The sequence below is a fragment of the Canis aureus genome, chromosome X (genome assembly GCF_053574225.1).
Source record: "Canis aureus isolate CA01 chromosome X, VMU_Caureus_v.1.0, whole genome shotgun sequence".
NCBI lineage: Eukaryota > Metazoa > Chordata > Mammalia > Carnivora > Canidae > Canis > Canis aureus.
The window spans coordinates 36,274,138-36,292,459 of record NC_135649.1 but is presented as its reverse complement, the minus strand read 5'-3'; the positions used below and the strand labels follow the sequence as shown (position 1 = coordinate 36,292,459).

The following is an 18,322-nucleotide window of genomic DNA, read 5'->3' as shown; positions in this document are numbered from 1 at the left end:
AATTCCTCCTGTTTTTGACAAACAGTTTTGCAAAATTTTTAATTCCTACTTAAGTTTCTTCTTTCACCACTCTGATTGTGTCACCTGACTTCCTGCTAGCCTCCATTGTCTCTGAAGAGAAATCAACTATTAATCTTATTGAAAACTCCTTGTATGTGATAAGTCACTTTTCTCCTGCTACTTTCAAGTTTCACTGTCTTTGATTTTCATTAGTTTAGTTATGATGTGTTTAAGTATGACATTTTCTCTTTAAGTTCATTGAGCCTCTTGGATGTATAGATAAATGTGTTCCATCAAATTTGGGGAGTTCTTAACAATAAAATACCTAGGAATAAACCTAACAAAAGAGGAGGAAAAACCATAAAACACTGATAAGAGAAATTGAAGCTGACACAAAGAAATAGAAAGACATTCCATGCTCATGGACTGGAAGATATTGTTAACATGTCTATACTACCCAAAACAATCTACACGTTTAATGCAATCCCCATCAAAACACCAATAGCATTCTTCACAGAGCTAGAACAAACAATCCTAAAATTTGTATGGAACCACAAAAGACCCTGAATATCCAAGGCAACCTTGAAAAAGAAAAGCAAAGCTGGAAGCATCACAATTCCAGACTTCAAGTTATATTTTAAAGCTATAGTGATCAAAACTGTATGGTACTGGCACAAAAATATACACAGAAATCAAAGGAACAGCATTGAAAACCCAAAACCCAGAAACAAACCCACAAATAGATGATCAAATAGTCTTCAACAAAGCAGGAAGGAATATCCAATGGAAAAAAGACAGTCTCTTTAACAAATGCTGTTGGGAAAACTGGACAGCAACATGCAAAAGAAAACACTGCTCTGTTTTCTTACACCATTCACAGAAATAAACGCAAAATGGATTTAGACCCTAAATGGGAGACCTGAAATCCTCAGAATCCTAGAGGAGAACACTGGCAATAACCTCTTTGACATTGGCCATAGCAACTTCTTTCTAGATATGTCTCCTGAAGCAAGGGAAATAAAAGCAAAAATGAACTATTGGAACCTCATAGAAATGAAAAGCTTCCGCACAGCAAAGGAAACAATCAACAAGACTAAACGGAAACCTACAGACTAGGAGAAGATATTTGCAAATGATCTCAGTCATAAAAAAGAATGAAATCTTTCCATTTTCAGTGACATGGATGGAGCTAAAAGTATTATGCTAAGCAAAATAAGTCAGTCAGAGAAAGACAACTACCATGATTTTACTCATGTGGAATTTAAGAAAAAACTAAGGGGAAAAAAAGAGAAAGAGAGAGGCAAATAAAGAAACAGACTCTTTAATTATAGAGCACAAACTGGGATCCCTGGGTGGTTCAGTGGTTTAGCACCTGCCTTTGGCCCAGGGTGTGATCCTGGAGTCCCAGGATCAAGTCCCACGTCAGGCTCCCTGCAGAAGCCTGCTTCTCCCTCTGCCTGTATCTCTGCCTCTCTCTCTCTTTCTCATGAATAAATAAATAAAATCTTAAAAAAATATATAGAGCACAAACTGATGATTACCAGAGAGGAGGTGGGTAGTGGAATGGGGGAAATAAGTGATGGGGATTAGGGAGGGCACTTGTTTTGGTGAGCACAGGGTGATGTATGGAAGTGTTGAATCACTATATTGTACATCTGAAACTAATATTTCACTGCATGTTAACTAACTGGAATTTAAATAAAAGTTTTAAAAATTTGGGGAGTCCTCAGCCATTATTTTTCAAGTATTCTTTTTTCTCCTTTTTCTCTGTCCTTGTCTTCTGGGACTCTATGCATATGTTGATATGCTTGCTTATGTCACAGAGGTCTCTGAGGCTGTACTACTTTTTCCTCATTCTTTTTTTTTTTTTTTTTTTTTTAGTTCCTCAGACTCACTAATCTCATATGACCTATCTTGACTTCACTGATAGTTTCTTCTGTTTCCTCATATCTGTTGTTAATCCTCACTAAGTGAATCTTTCATTTCAGTTATTGTACTTTTCAACTCTAGAATTTCTACTTAGGTTTATATTTGTTGATATTCTCTGGTGAGATATTGTTCTCATATTTTTCTATGGTTTCCTGTTTCCTATGTAGCAGATCGTATAATTGATAAAACCAGGAACTGGAATCCAACCAATAACTAGACTCCAAAGCCAGATCACTTAACCCAGTACTATACTATCTCCTCTTCATATAATATGTATCACAGATCACTTCCCTTATAATTATGATTTTTGTCTTCCCAGTTATACTGAACAATTTGAGAGAAGGGATGATGTCTTGTTCACCCCTTTATTTCCTGTGTGATGAACAGATCCTAAACCAGTAAGTATTCTGTAAATGTGTGTTGAGTGTATGACTATAGGGATGAATCAATGAATGGCTCCTTTAATGTGTTTTCTGAGCAATCCTGATCTATTTACTATTTAAATGATTTGAATCTACAAAACACACAGATAGGCAAGCATACACACACACACAAACTGTAAGCTAACAGGTTGGTTATACTTTTACCATCTCGAGGTCTTTTACTTCTATAGTTTAAAAAATTACAAGGAAGTGCCACTTAGTATTTGTTCTATAATACTGTGGTGATAATGAAGCATCATCCAGGGAATAAAATCATTAGAAATATATAGTTAAGGATTAGTTCAGTAATAAAAATCTCAAATGAAAATAAATAATAAATCAAATACTAACATGAAATAAACCTCGATTATTATACAACTTTATTTAGAGATTGTCGAAAGTCATACGTTGCTGACACCCAGTGGTAATCAGATATAAAACAAGCTTGTTTTATATGATTTTCATTTATAAATACATTGAATAGTCTTACTATCTTTATTTTATATTTATATTTTATTTTTATATACATAATACTTATTTGACAAAATTTGAAAAGTAAAGAAATTTAAGAGAATATTGTTTACTAGCATATGAAAAAATAACTGCTCTATTCTTTTAAGGCAATTTTAAACATACCTGAGGTCTTACCAATAGCGTTTTCAGAGTATCCAAATACACAGCCTAGGTGTACTTTTTTTTTTATGTTTAGCACATAAAAAGTAATATCTATGTAATATTAAAACTATGAGGGAGGCAAATAAGACAGCAAAGGAAGTGGTTTTCAAGAGGGTATCATCTGATAATGTTTTGCATCGATCTAGTGCTTTAATCTCTGCAAAGCATTTTAAATGCCTTATATAATATCTCAGTGCAACATAAGAAGTTATCTCTTTTCTGATAAAGCTAATGTGAAAGTATTAAATAACAGAATTAATAGTCTTTTCTAATATTCTCATGTCTTAATTGCTTACCTGATAAAAGCACACTGCCACCATCATACATCTTGCCTCTTATCCGAGGTTTGAATACTCTATTGTTGTGTTTAATGTCACGGTGGCAGCTGCTCTTGGAAACTGTCAACTGAAAAACAAAACCACATTCAAAGACATCTGGAGGAAATGGGTATTTGCACTTGTAGATAGCTAAAGTAAGGGAGAACTTCACTGTGATGTTTTAGCTTTAAGTGGATCTCATAGTGATCATAGGCCTTCATGTCATGGTCTAACATAAATTTATCATTAAAAATAATTTTAAATACCGGAAATTTTTTAAAAATATAATAAGCCATGGTATGTCACTCCCTCAAAAAGGGTATTTTAGTCCAAAAATATATATATAAAGACTCTTAACTCTGGGAAACGAACTAGGGGTGGTGGAAGGGGAGGAGGGCGGGGGGTGGGGGTGAATGGGTGACGGGCACTGAGGGGGGCACTTGACGGGATGAGCACTGGGTGTGATTCTGTATGTTGGTAAATTGAACACCAATAAAAAATAAATTTATTATAAAAACAAAACAAAAAAAATAGGAATGAAATAAATCTGTATCTAAAGGGCAATCCTTCTTAAGAAATGACATTTAGCAATTATACTATTGTATTTTTCCTGCCTTTTTCAAACTGGTGAACACATGATCAAGTACAAGTGATCAAAAACTCCACCTCTATAACGCATTGTTATATCTTGCCCTTTGTCAGTATTTGGAAAATGCAGCTGCCACATGAGAGGTTGTTTATACTTAAACAACATATACTTTAGGGAAAGAAGCATATACTTCATATAATATGTGAAGCATATTATACTTTAGGGAAAGGGATTAGAATTCTATGAAGCATATACTTTAGGGAAAGGGATTAGAATTCTATGGAAATTCTGATATATGTATGTACAAAATTCTTCATTAGTTACAAGGAGATACACAAATAAGGAAATATCTGGTACATCTTATGTGTCAAGAATTGAATTGTATTTATAATCTCATTAAATTCTCACAATCATATGAAATAGATAGTAATATTATCCTCCCCCCATTATAATTGAGAAAACTGAGGCATGGAAAGTTTAAGTGACATTCCTAAGGTTATACAGCTGGCAAAGGGTGAAGAAAATATTTGACAACAAAAGGTATGAATCCAGAGCCTGCACTGTTAACCAAAATGCTATATAACTTTGGACTTGGGGGGATCCCTGGGTGGCTCAGCGGTTTGGTGCCTGCCTTCTGCCCAGGGCGTGATGCTGGAGTCCTGGGATGGAATCGAGTCCCACGTCGGGCTCCCTGCATGGAGCCTGCTTCTCTCTCTGCCTGTGTCTCTGCCTCTGTCTCTCTCTCTCTCTGTGTCTCATGAATAAATAAAATAAAATCTTAAAAAAAAAAAAAACTTTGGACTTGAATAGTTCATTTGCCTTGCTTTCATAGATAAGAGACAACAAACAAAAAATTTAATACATTACAATTGGATACTGCTAATCCAATTAGGCTACATTTGGACTTTCCATCAAAGAGCATAAAGGTCTACATCTCTAGTGTCCTTAAAAGTGGTATCAAGGGAGTCACAATAGAATAGTTTGTTGCCTTGTTTCTCCTTCCTCATTCCAGAGGAGAGTATGTCTGATACAAATTAAGTCATTATGGTGACACAGCAAAAAGTTATCTCCTATTCTCACCCAACCAATCCTTCTCCCTTACTTGGATCAATAAATGAGCACCTACTTTGTGTGAGCACTGGACTATTGATTTTTGGACAAAATAAAGAAGGAAAAATATCTGGTCTCAGCTCTCAACGGATATAGACCAAGAGAAAAGTACACCATGGTTTCCAAGACTGAATCTTCATTGGAATTCCCTAGAAGTCTTTTAAAAAATGTTACTTCTGCAAGTCCCATCTCAGATTTACTCTACCAGAAACTCTAGGAGGGTAGCTCAGGGAGTATATTTAACAAGTGTCCCAAGTGATTCTTCATATATACAGGTTTGAAACCTCTGCTGTAGAACACTGGAAAACTTTGTAGTGACTGGTGGATTTTTGTCTTTCAGTTACAACTCTTCTTTTCTAAATACTATGTGGGGTTCCAAAACTTTTATTTCAAAAGTATTCTCCATTACTACAGCAGAAGCTGAGAATGTAAAGGCAGGATAGAGCCAGGTCGTGCAAAGCCTTGAATGCTATGCTAGGGAATATGAATATTATTTTCTAAATTAGTGATTCCCAAATCTTACTGCAAGTTGATTTTATTGAAAATGGAATTTTATAAAAAATAATTTACATAATGTACTAACTCATTATTTCTTGGAACAGAACATGGGCATTTACATTTTAAAAAAGTATTTGCAGATTCTGAATCAGTCATCCACAGGGCAGAATTTGGGATCTGCTGCATGCAAACCTGAGCTATACACTCTACCAGGACATTGCAGACTTGGACACAATTCAAATTTAGTAGCTCTATCCTGGATTATAATAGTAATAATCATAATGTAATAATAGTGGCTGTCATGTGTTGAATACAAACTATGAGTAAAGCATAGTACAAAATGATTCACATGCATTACCTAGTATAATATTTGCAACAAATTAGTGAGGCAGATAATACAATTGGTTTCATTTTATCGAAGAACAAAATGAGATGCAGATAGATTAAATCATTTTAGCAAGTTAACACAATTAGTAAGGGGCAGATTCAAGATTTCAAGCCAATATTTCCAAAATTATTTTCCCAGAAAAATCCTTTTATTTCATATAATACCTGTTAACTATTATAACACCTATTAGCTAGGGTACTATGGAGGGAAATTGGGAAGCACTGAGGTTTAGCCTTTCTGGGCAATTCCATGGGTATTTCACATGGAAGCAAGATTTTTTAGTCTTACTGCTTTTTACATTGAGAATCCCACTCTGCAGCACTATTGAGCAATAATAACCTTATACCAATACTCTTTCTTGACATTAGAAGCTTCATAAAGTTTAGAGTGTACAGATAATATACCATATATCTGTGTAGGTTGCTAACATTTACCCATATCATTAGCAGATTGATTCTAAAAGTTGGAAGTCACAAAATAAATAAAAATAATATGCAATGTAGTTTACTCTTGGGCAGAGGATACATAATCAAAATGAAGGAGAAATATATGCTAAAGTGAATGAAAGTATAAAACCAAAAGTCCAGTCTTCTCAGAAGTTAGTAGTACATGGGCTTTACTTATAAGGTTGCAGAGATTAGAGATAATAGATGTGGTAAAGATGAATATCATCAGCTTAGCAGGTGACAATTGATTACTATTGAGAGCTTAAGGAGGGAGGAGGCCTACAGATCATGAAGGGCAAATAGAATAATCCCATAGTAGACAGATTCAGTTGGATTTGAATATTCATTAAATTCTTAAGGGAGACCTTACTTTCTTTACCATAGAATGTTACTCTTTCCATAGATTGAATATATTAGAAAAAGAAAGCTAACACAGTACAGTACAGTGGACAAGAATATGAATTCTGGAGCCAGATTTCTTGGGTTCACATTTACATAATAGCTATGTGCATGACTGAGCAAATTACTTAATCTCTGTATGCCTCAGTTTGCTCTTTGGTAAAATAAAAATGATAATTACCTACTTCTTAGGGTAGTTGTGAGGTTTAAATGAGGTAATACAAGTTAATGCTCTTAGACTAGTCCCTGGTAAACAGTAAACACCATATGTAAAAATTATTACCATCTCACTTTATGTTTTTAACATCCACACCCTTGTAATTTCTATTTGGGAAGAAAGCCTATCGACTTACAATATGAGGTAAGAAGTTACTAATACCAGAAGTTACCATATAAAAATGAATCAATCGGACAGCCCCGGTGGCTCAGCGGTTTAGCACCGCCTTCAGCCCAGGGCCTGATCTTGGAGACCTGGAATCGAGTCCCATGTCGGGCTCCCTGCATGGAGCCTGCTTTTCCCTCTGCTTGTGTCTGCCTCTCTCTCTCTGTGTCTCTCATGAATAAATAAATAAAATCTTTAAAAAAAAAAAATGAGTCAGGCAGCCCTGGTGGTGCAGCGGTTTAGCACCGCCTTCAGCCCAGGGCGTGATCCTGGAGACCCTGGATCGAGTCCCACGTCAGACTCTGCAAGGAGCCTGCTTCTCCTTCTGCCTGTGTCTCTGCCTCTCTCTCTCTCTCTCTCTCTCTCTCTCTCTCTGTGTCTCTATGAATAAATAAATAAAATCTTTAAAAAATAAAAAATAACAAATAAAAAAATGAGTCAATCAAGTCAGTTAATGAAATAAGTCTAATACCTCTTTAGTAAATGCTTTACAAAATTGTACACTATGATATTAAATGAACTTCAGGCCTTTCATTCTATTTCCATCCAGTCAAAATATATATGACTTTGAACATCTGCCTATGTCATTTGAAAATTATCACCTAGTAAAGACTCTTTTAATTAAAGAAGAGTAAGCTGGGATGCCTGGGTGGCTTAGCGGTTGGGCATCTGCCTTTGGCCCAGGGCATGATCCTGGGGACCCAAGACAAAATGCTTTCATCAACCAGGATAGAGTCCCACATTGGGCTCCCTGTAAGGAGCCTGCTTCTCTCTCTGCCTGTGTCTCTGCCCCTGTCTATCTCTGCGTCATAAATCAATCAATCAATCAATCTTAAAAAAATAAGGAAGAGTAAACTACATCATGTATTATTTTTACTTATTTTGTGACTTCCAACTTTTAGAATCAATCTGCTGATGAAATGGGTAAATGTAAGCAACGTACACAGATATACGGTATATTATCTGTACACTCCAAACTTTATGAAGCTTCTAATGTCCAGAAACAGTATTGGTATAAGGTTATTATTGTTCAATAGTGCTGCAGAGTGGGATTCTCAATGTAAAGAGCAGTAAGACTAAGAACTCTTGCTTCCATGTGGAATACCCATTTGAAATCCTTTCTTTTAGGTTTCTCTCTAAACAATGTCCCTTGAAACCCTGTGACACTTGTGCAATAAGATGGGCCTGAGGCTTCCTCTCCCTTGGAAGAAGCCTGCTTTTGAGCAACCTAAGAAGATCCAGGAAACATCCAAGGAAAAAAATTAGAGTTAAAAGGAACTCTGTTTTAGATTTTCAGGGTAAGCTCTGATGTTTGGTAAAAACATATTTCCCTGAGGTCACCTTTGGATCAAGACTTCAGAGTTTAAAACAAAATTCTACTTCTTCTAAATCAGGTGACCATGGCCAGTCATTTAAACTATCCAAGACATGAGTTTCTTATATTTAAATTGTCAAAGATAAAACTACCTATCTCACAATGGTGCTGTGAGCATTAAATAATATAACTCAAGTGCTCAGTACATGTCAGGCACATATTAAGTGCTCAAAATAGAATAGTAATAATCATTCTTATGAGTGTGATAAGATCTTCAGGGCCAAAATTAGAGTGTGGTCCTAGAGTAAAAAGACCAAGAAAGTCTGTTTTTTAGAAAACCTAAGTGAGAGAATATTCAACAAAACCAGGATAGGTGTGAAATAAAAGAATGACCATTTTTCAAAGTAGCCACCTTAAGAGTATATGCTTTAATTTTACAATGACCATATTGCTCAAGACATAATTGAAACTCCTCTTTTGGAATTTCTTCAGAGTCTGTTAACCAAAGACACAAATAAAAGAAATTCTGCCTGGGAACAATAGTTCAATTTTGCTATTAACTAGCTTTAGCATTCATTTGTAATCCAAACTTGGCTACAAGTTTTTGAAATGCTTTGCCAGCTCTTAGAACAGTTTTCTCACTTTGAAATTATTAAAATTTTTTATGACTCTAGGGGTGCCTGGATGGCTCAGTTGGTTAAGCATCCAACTCTTGATTTAGGCTCAGGTCATGACCTCAGAGTCTTGGGAATCAAGCCCTGTATGCTCAGCAGGGAGACTGCTTGAGTATTCCTTCCCTCTGCCCCTTTCCCCTTGCACTATCTCTAATAAATAAATAAATCTTCAAAAAGACTTTTATGACTCTAAACTTAACTGCCCCTCCTCATTGTTACTTTTCTCTGCCAAATTTCAAATCATTATTGGCTTATATTTCCAATAAGTGTCTCTAAGTTTTGACCACATTTTACAGGTAAACAGTTTGGCAGATGAAAGTAAAATAGTACATGATGTGACCTGGCTTAAGTGCAAAATATCTTTCATGTCCCAAAAGATATTAGACATTCTGCTAGTAAAGAAATGCTATTTACTGTCACATGTTTTTGTGGTAAAAGGTAAAAAAAAAAAACAGCAAAGACTTTTTTTTTTCTATATTTTTTTATTGGAGTTCAATTTGCCAACATATATTATAACATCCAGTGCTCATCCTGTCAAGTGCCCCCTCGGTGCCCATCACCCAGTCACCCCATCCCCCCGCCCACTTCCCCTTCTACTACCCCTTGTTCGTTTCCCAGAGTTATGTGTCTTTCATGTTGTCACCCTCTCTGATATTTCCCACTCATTTTCTCTCCTTTCCCCTTTATTCCCTTTCACTATTTTTTATATTCCCCAAATGAATGAGAACATATAATGTTTGCCCTTCTCCGATGGACTTACCTCACTCAGCATAATACCCTCCAGTTCTATCCATGTTGAAGGAAATGGTGGGTATTCATAGTTTATAATGGCTGAGTAATATTCCATTGTATACATAGACCACATCTTCTTTATCCATTCATCTGTCGATGGACACTGAGGCTCCCTCCACAGTCTGGCTATTGTGGACATTGCTGCTAGAAACATTGGGGTGCAGGTGTCCTGCTGTTTCACTGCATCTGTATCTTTAGGGTAAATCCCCAGCAGTGCAATTGCTGGGTTATAGGGCAGGTCTATTTTTAACTGTTTGAGGAACCTCCACACAGTTTTCCAGAGTGGCTGCACCAGTTCACATTCCCACCAACAGTGCAAGAGGGTTCCCCTTTCTCCACATCCTCTCCAACATTTGTGGTTTCCTGCCTTGTTAATTTTCCCCATTCTCACTGGTGTGAGGTGGTATCTTATTGTGGTTTTGATTTGTATTTCCCTGAGGGCAAGTAATGCGGAGTATTTTCTCATGTGCTTGTTGGCCATGTCTATGTCTTCCTCCGTGATATGTCCGTTCAAGTCTTTTGCCCATTTCATGGTTGGATTGTTTGTTTCTTTGCTGTTGAGTTGAATAAGTTCTTTATAGATCTTGGATACTAGCTCTTTATCTGATAGGTTATTTGCAAATATCTTCTCCCATTCTGTAGGTTGTCTTTTAGTTTCGTGGACTGTTTTGGTTTTTAGTTTGTTTGTTTGTTTGTTTTGTTTGTTTGTTTTTGCTGTGCAGAAGCTTTTGATCTTGATGAAGTCCCAATAGTTCATTTTTGCTTTTGTTTCCCTTGCCTTCATAGATGTATCTTGCAAGAAGTTGCTGTGGCCAAGTTCATTGAGGGTGTTGCCTGTGTTCTCTAGGATTTTGATGGATTCCTGTCTCACATTTAGATCTTTCATCCATTTTGAGTTTATCTTTGTGTATGGTGTAAGAGAATGGTATAGGTTCATTCTTCTGCATGTGGCTGTCCAATTTTCCCAGCACCATTTATTGAAGACACTGTCCTTTTTCCAGTGGATAGTCTTTCCTGCTTTGCCTAGTATTAGTTGACCATAGAGTTGGGGGCCCATTTCTGGGTTCTCTATTCTGTTCTAGGAGTCTGTTTTTGTGCCAGTACCACACTGTCTTGATGATCACAGCTTTGTAGTACAACCTGAAATCTGGCATTGTGATGCCCCCAGCTATGGTTTTCTTTTTTAATATTCCCCTGGCTATTCAGGGTCTTTTTTGATCCCACACAAATCTTAAGATGATTTGTTCCAACTCTCTGAAGAAAGTCCATGGCATTTTGATAGGGATTGCATTGAACGTGTAAATTGCCCTGAGCAGCATTGACATTTTCACAATATTAATTCTTCAAATCCATGAGCATTGGCCAGCCCTGGTGGCTCAGCGGTTTAGTGCCACCTTCAGCCTGGGGCGTGATTCTGGAGACCCGTGATAGAGTCCCACGTCGGGCTCCCTGCATGGAGCCTGCTTCTCCCTTGGCCTGTGTCTCTGCCTCTCTCTCTCTCTCTCTGTGTCTCTCATGAATAAATAAATAAATAATCTTTAAAAAAATCCATGAGCATGGGATACTTTTCCGTCTTTTTGTGTCTGCTTAAATTTCTTTCAGAAGTGTTCTATAGTTTTTAGGGTATAGATCCTTTACTTCTTTGGTTAGGTTTATTCCTAGGTATCTTATGCTTTTGGGTGCAATCGTAAATAGGATTGACTCCTTCATTTCTCTTTCTTCAGTCTCATTGTTAGTGTATAGAAATGCCACTGATTTCTGGGCATTGATTTTGTATCCTGCCACACTGCCCAATTGCTGTATGAGTTCTAGCAATCTTGGGGTGGAGTCTTTTGGGTTTTTTACATACACCATCATGTCATCTGCAAAGAGGGAGAGTTTGACTTCTTCTTTGCCAATTTGAATGCCTTTTATTTCTTTTTGTTGCCTGATTGCTGAGGCTGGGACTTCTGGTACTATGTTGAATAGCAGTGGTAAAAGTGGACATCTCTGTCGTGTTCCTGATCTTAGGGGAAGGCTCCCAGTGTTTCCCTATTGAGAATGATATTTGCTGTGGGCTTTTTGTAGATGGCTTTTAAGATGCTGAGGAATGTTCCCTCTATCCCTACACTATGAACAGACAAAGATTCTAATGAAGGAATGCATGGATTATGTATAGAGAATGACAATTAGTCCAATGTGTCTGAAACAAAATCCCTCTGTTGAAGTATGATGGGAGATAAATACAGAGATTAGATAGGGAACTTTTGTGGGGGCTTTGAATGCTTGGCTGATGAATTGTATATTACTAAGTAAACAAAGGGAGATCACTGAATGTTTTGAGCAGGCAAACAACATGTTGAGTCATTTTAAATTTTTTATTTAAATTCAATTTAATTAATATATAGTGTATTATTAGTTTCAGAGGTAGAATTTAGTACTTCATCAGTTGCATATAACACCCAGTGCTCATTCAATCAAATGCACTCCTAATGCCCATCACCCAGTTATCCCATCTTCCCACCCAGCTCCCCTCCAGCAACCCTCAGATTGTTTCCTATCATTAAGAGACTTTTTTGTTTTGACTCCTTCTCTGTTGTTTTTTCTTCTGTCTCATATGTTCATCTGGTAACCATCGGTTTGTTCTCTATAACTAAGGGTTTGTTTCTTATTTTGTCTCTCTTTTTTTTCCTCTCATTTGTTTTGTTTCTTAAATTCCACATGTGAGTTAAATCTTGGATATTTGTCTTTCTCTGACTGACTTATTTCGCTGAGCATAATATCTTCTAGTTCCATCCACGTGGTTGCAAATGGCAAGATTTCATTCTTTTTTATCGCTGAGTAACAGTCCATTATACGTATCAACATATGATGAGTCTTTAGGAAAATTAACCTGAAAACTTTTTATTAGATGGATAGAATGGAAAGAGATGGTACAAATAGACCAGTTAAAAAATTTACAATAGTCCAGGAGATGAGAGCTGATATTGGATTTTGGCAACAGAAAAGATCAGGAAGTTTTATCACTTGTGAAATGTTGGAATCAAGAGAGGAAGGAACCAGAGATGATCGATACGAGCCTAGTGGCTGATGTATAATCATATCATTAACAGAAACTGTAAATCAGAGGACAGAACTAAAATGATGCAGGAGAAAATTTGTTTTTAACAGTACTGGTTTGCAGTGTGAGTGGGCAGTTTTGAATGCAGCATGGGTTCTTGGAAGAGGGAATGAAAACTGGAAAGTTTTATCTCACAGACAACTTCACAGAGATTACTATAAGGGAATAAAAAGAACAGAATATAAAAAGACAAAAATAGAACTTTGAAGAATACCCAAATTTAGAAAATGGGAGGAGAAAGGGAAGCCAGTGAAAGAAACACAAGTGGCAAAAGAGATTATAGTTATCACTTTATAACTGTACTTCCTGCCTCTACTCTGTGTTTCATGTTCACCTTCTACATGAACTACTAGAGTGATATTTTCAATATTAGAACCTGACTGTGTCATTCTTCAGTTTAACATAGTTCAGAGAATTTTATCATCAGGCAATCTTGTATCCTAGGTGAAAATAACACATATTTATGTAATTTGAGTCTCTAAAGAGAAGAGAAAAAATGAGAAAAACAAAATATTGGTAGAAATAATGGAAGATAATTTCATCAAACTGAATAAATAATCAAGGTACAAATTCAAGAAGACTTACAAACTTTAGGTAAGATACATAATAATAACCATACCACTCATAAACACATTAGAGTAAAAATTCTAAAAACCGAAAATAAAGAAAAAGTTAAAAGCAGACAGATTTATACATTTTCTTTTCTTCTTCTACAAAGCAGGAAATATAAGAGTGATACTTGATTTCTTTTCCTTTCAAGTTTTTAAATTCCAGTTAGTTAACATGCAGTGAAATATTAGTTTCAGATGTACAATATAGTGATTCAACACTTCCATACATTACCCTGTGCTCACCAAAACAAGTGCCCTCCCTAATCCCCATCACTTATTTCCCCCATTCCACTACCCACCTCCTCTCTGGTAATCATCAGTTTGTGCTCTATATATTTTCTTAAGATTTTATTTATTTATTCATGAGAAAGAGAGAGAGAGGCAGAGATACAGGCAGAGGGAGAAGCAGGCTTCTGCAGGAAGCCTGACGTGGGACTTGATCCTGGGACTCCAGGATCACACCCTGGGCCAAAGGCAGGCGCTAAACCACTGAACCACCCAGGGATCCCAGTTTGTGCTCTATAATTAAAGAGTCTGTTTCTTTATTTGCCTCTCTCTTTCTCTTTTTTTCCCCTTTGTTTTTTCTTAAATTCCACATGAGTAAAATCATGGTAGTTGTCTTTCTCTGACTGACTTATTTTGCTTAGCATAATACTTTTAGCTCCATCCATGTCACTGGAAATGGAAAGATTTCATTCTTTTTTATGACTGAGTAATATTATATATATATATATACCGGATCGCACACCTCCGCTTGAATGGAGTGCCTCTCATGATCCTTGATGAGGAGAGGGAACTTGAAAAGCTGTTGCATCTAGGGCCCCCCTGAAAATGCCCTCTCCACCCTGGGAGTCTGACCTGTTGCCGTCTCCAAGCGTTCTGCGGACCCTGGATGTTGAATTGCTACCTGTTTGCTATGATTTAGATACTTAGGTTTCTTAGCACTTAATAGTTTGCATGTTTTTGTGTTAATAAAGCAATTCTCTAACAGAAAAAAATATATTTTATATATAACATCTTCTTTATCCATTCATCAGTTAATGGACATTTAGGCTGGCTCCATAATTTAGCTATTGTAGATAAAGCTGCTATAAACATTAGGGTGCATGTATCCCTTTGAATTAGTATTTTTGTATTCTTTAGGTAAATTCTTAGTAGTGCAATTGATGGATTATAGGGACGTTCTATTTTTAACGTTTTGAGGAAACTCCATACTGTTTTTCTGAGTGACTGCACCAGTTTGCATTCCCATCAACAGCGCATGAGGGTTTCCCTTTCTCCATATCCTTGTCAACACCTGTTGTTTCTTGTGTCGTTGATTTTAACCATTTAGACAAGCGTAAGGTGATATCTCATTGTAGTTTTGACTTTTATTTCCCTGACAAGCAGTGATGTTGATCATCTTTTCATGTGTCTGTTAGCCATCTGGATGTCTTCTTTGGAGAAATGTCTATTCATATGTTCTGCCCATTTTTTAACTGGATTATTTGTTTTTTGGGTGTTGAGTTTTATAAATTCTTTATATATTATGGATAGTAACCCCTTATCAGATAGATCATTTGCAAATATCTTCTCCTAGTCTGTAGGTTTCCGTTTAGTCTTGTTGATTGTTTCCTTTGCTGTGCGGAAGCTTTTCATTTCTATGAGGTTCCAATAGTTCATTTTTGCTTTTATTTCCCTTGCTTCAGGAGACATATCTAGAAAGAAGTTGCTATGGCCAATGTCAAAGAGGTTATTGCCAGTGTTCTCCTCTAGGATTCTGAGGATTTCAGGTCTCCCATTTAGGGTCTAAATCCATTTTGCGTTTATTTCTGTGAATGGTGTAAGAAAACAGAGCAGTGTTTTCTTTTGCATGTTGCTGTCCAGTTTTCCCAACAGCATTTGTTAAAGAGACTGTCTTTTTTCCATTGGATATTCCTTCCTGCTTTGTTGAAGACTATTTGATCATCTATTTGTGGGTTTGTTTCTGGGTTTTGGGTTTTCAATGCTGTTCCTTTGATTTCTGTGTATATTTTTGTGCCAGTACCATACAGTTTTGATCACTATAGCTTTAAAATATAACTTGAAGTCTGGAATTGTGATGCTTCCAGCTTTGCTTTTCTTTTTCAAGGTTGCCTTGGATATTCAGGGTCTTTTGTGGTTCCATACAAATTTTAGGATTGTTTGTTCTAGCTCTGTGAAGAATGCTATTGGTGTTTTGATGGGGATTGCATTAAACGTGTAGATTGTTTTGGGTAGTATAGACATGTTAACAATATCTTCCAGTCCATGAGCATGGAATGTCTTTCTATTTCTTTGTGTCAGCTTCAATTTCTCTTATCAGTATTTTATAGTTTTCAAATATAGGTCTTTCACCTCTTTGGTTAGGTTCTTTCCTAGTTATCTTTATTTTTTGGTGAGATTACAAATAGAATTGATTCCTTAATTTCTCTTTCTGCTGCTTCATTATTCATGTAAAGAAATGCAACAAATCTCTGTACATTGATTTTGTATCCTGTGATCTTAGTGAATTCATTTATCAGTTTTAGTTTTTTGGTGGAGTCCTTCATATTTTTTAAATAGAGTATCAACGTCATCTGCAAATAGTGAAAGTTTTACTCCTTCTTTGTTGATCTGGAAGCATTTTGTTTCTTTTTGTTCTCTGATTGTTGTGGTTAGGACTTCCAATACTATGTTAAATAACAGTAGTGAGAATGGACATCCCTGTCTTGTTCCTGACTGTAGAGGAAAAGCTCTCGGTTTTTCCCCATTAAGGATGATATTAGTTGTGAGTGTTTCATATTTGGCCTTTATCACATTGATGTATGTTCCCTCCAAACCTACTTTGTTGAAGGTTTTCAACATGAATAGATGTACTTTGTTGAATGTTTTTTCCACATCTATTGAAATTATCATATGGTTCTTATCCTTTCTCTTATTATTGTAGTGTATCAATGTTAATTGATTTGGAAATATCAAACCACCTTTGCAACCCAGGAATAAATCCCTCTTGATCATGGTGAGTGATTTTTTTTAAATGTTTGTTGGATTCAATTTGCTAGTTTTTTATTGAGAATTTCTGCATCTATGTTCATCAGGGATATTGGCCTGTAATTTTCTTTCTCAGTGGAGCTTTATCTGGTTTTGGTATCAGGGTTATGCTGACCTCATAGAATGAATTTGAAAGTTTTCCTTCTTTTTCTATTTTTTTGGAATAGTTTGAGAAGAACAGATGTTAAATCTTCTATAAATGTTTGGTAGAATTTGCCTGTGAAGCCATCTGGCCCTGGACCTTTGTTTTTTGATTACTGATTCAATTTTTTACTGGTTATCAATCTGTTCAAGTTTTCTATTTCTTCTTTTTCAGTTTTGGTAGTTTATATGTTTCTAGGAATTTATCCGCTTCTTCCAGATTATCCAATTTGTTGGCATATAGTTTTTCATAATACTCTCTTATAGTTGTATTTCTGTGGTGTGGGTTATTTCTTCTCTCTTGTTTATGATTTTATTTATTTGAGTCCTTTCTCTTTTCTTTTTGAGTAGGCTGGCTAGAGGCTTATCAAATTTTTTTTTTTTTCAGAGAATGAGCTCCTGGTTTCATTAATCTACTTTGTTGTTTTGTTTTGTTTTGTTTTTTAGTTTCTATATCATTTATTTCTGCTCTAATCTTTATTATCTCCTTCCTTCTGCTGGCTTTAGGCTTCATTTGTTATTCTTTTACTAGCTTCTTTAGGTAGAAGGTTAGGTTGTTGTTTGAGATTTTTCTTGCTTCTTGAGTTATATCTGTATTGCTATATGATAAGTGACTTCTTAAATGAAAAATGGAATCCAGAAATTATTGGCATAATTTAAATTTACTAAAAAATAAAATGACCAAACGATAGATCTCTACATAAAAAAAATATATATCCATTAAAAAAGAAAGACAGAGTAGCCCAGGTGGCTCAGTGGTTTAGCACCACCTTCAGTCCAGGGCCTAATCCTGGAGATGAGGGATCGAGCCCCACATTGGGCTCCCTGCATGGAGCCTGTTTCTCCCTCTGCCCACTCCCCGCCCCTGTCTCTCATGAATAAATGAATAAAATCTTTTAAAAATAAATAAAATAAAATAAAAAAGATATTTTTAGATCAAAAAAATGAGAAAATTTGTCAATAGCAGTCAAACAATTGAAGAATTACTAAAGGATGATATTCAGAAAGCTAATCAGAAAGAATTACCAAAGGATGATATTCAGAAAGAAAATGAGAACAAATTTGAAGATGGGGGAAAAAACGAAAAACAACAAAACAACAAAAATTTTTGTGACCACAAAAAAATTAGTACTGGTTATTATTGATAATAATGTATTGAGTGGTTGAAAAATGCAGAGTTAATATTCATAACAAAGATAATATATAAGATAAAAAGAAGGTAAATGGAGTTCAAAACTTTTATGGTATTAAATTGTCCAGGAAGAGGTAAAAGTACTAATTATAATACTTTGATATCAGGAATACACATTAAGATATTTGTGGTAGCTACTATAAATATTACAATATTTAAGTATAGGTACAGACACACATGTGACACGGGCAAGGACCCTGAAAATAAACAGCCACTACCTTGTAACTCATCCTCTCCTGGCCTGTGTCAGAATCTCTGATGCTGCAGGTCTGCTCAGACACCAAAGATCTTACTGCAGCCTTGAGCATCAAT

The 18,322-nt window shown here is 35.9% G+C and overlaps 1 protein-coding gene across 1 annotated transcript in view; it reads right to left on the bottom strand.

The window, feature by feature from the left end:
- Positions 1 to 3,384: 3,384 nt before the first annotated feature.
- Positions 3,385 to 18,322, bottom strand: part of IL13RA2 (interleukin 13 receptor subunit alpha 2) — a 107,021-nt gene continuing 92,083 nt past the window's right edge. The window contains exon 8 of the mRNA XM_077889240.1: positions 3,385 to 3,431. Coding sequence (XP_077745366.1) covers positions 3,400 to 3,431 — 32 coding nt within the window. The 3' untranslated portion in view covers positions 3,385 to 3,399. The remainder of the gene's footprint in view (positions 3,432 to 18,322) is intronic.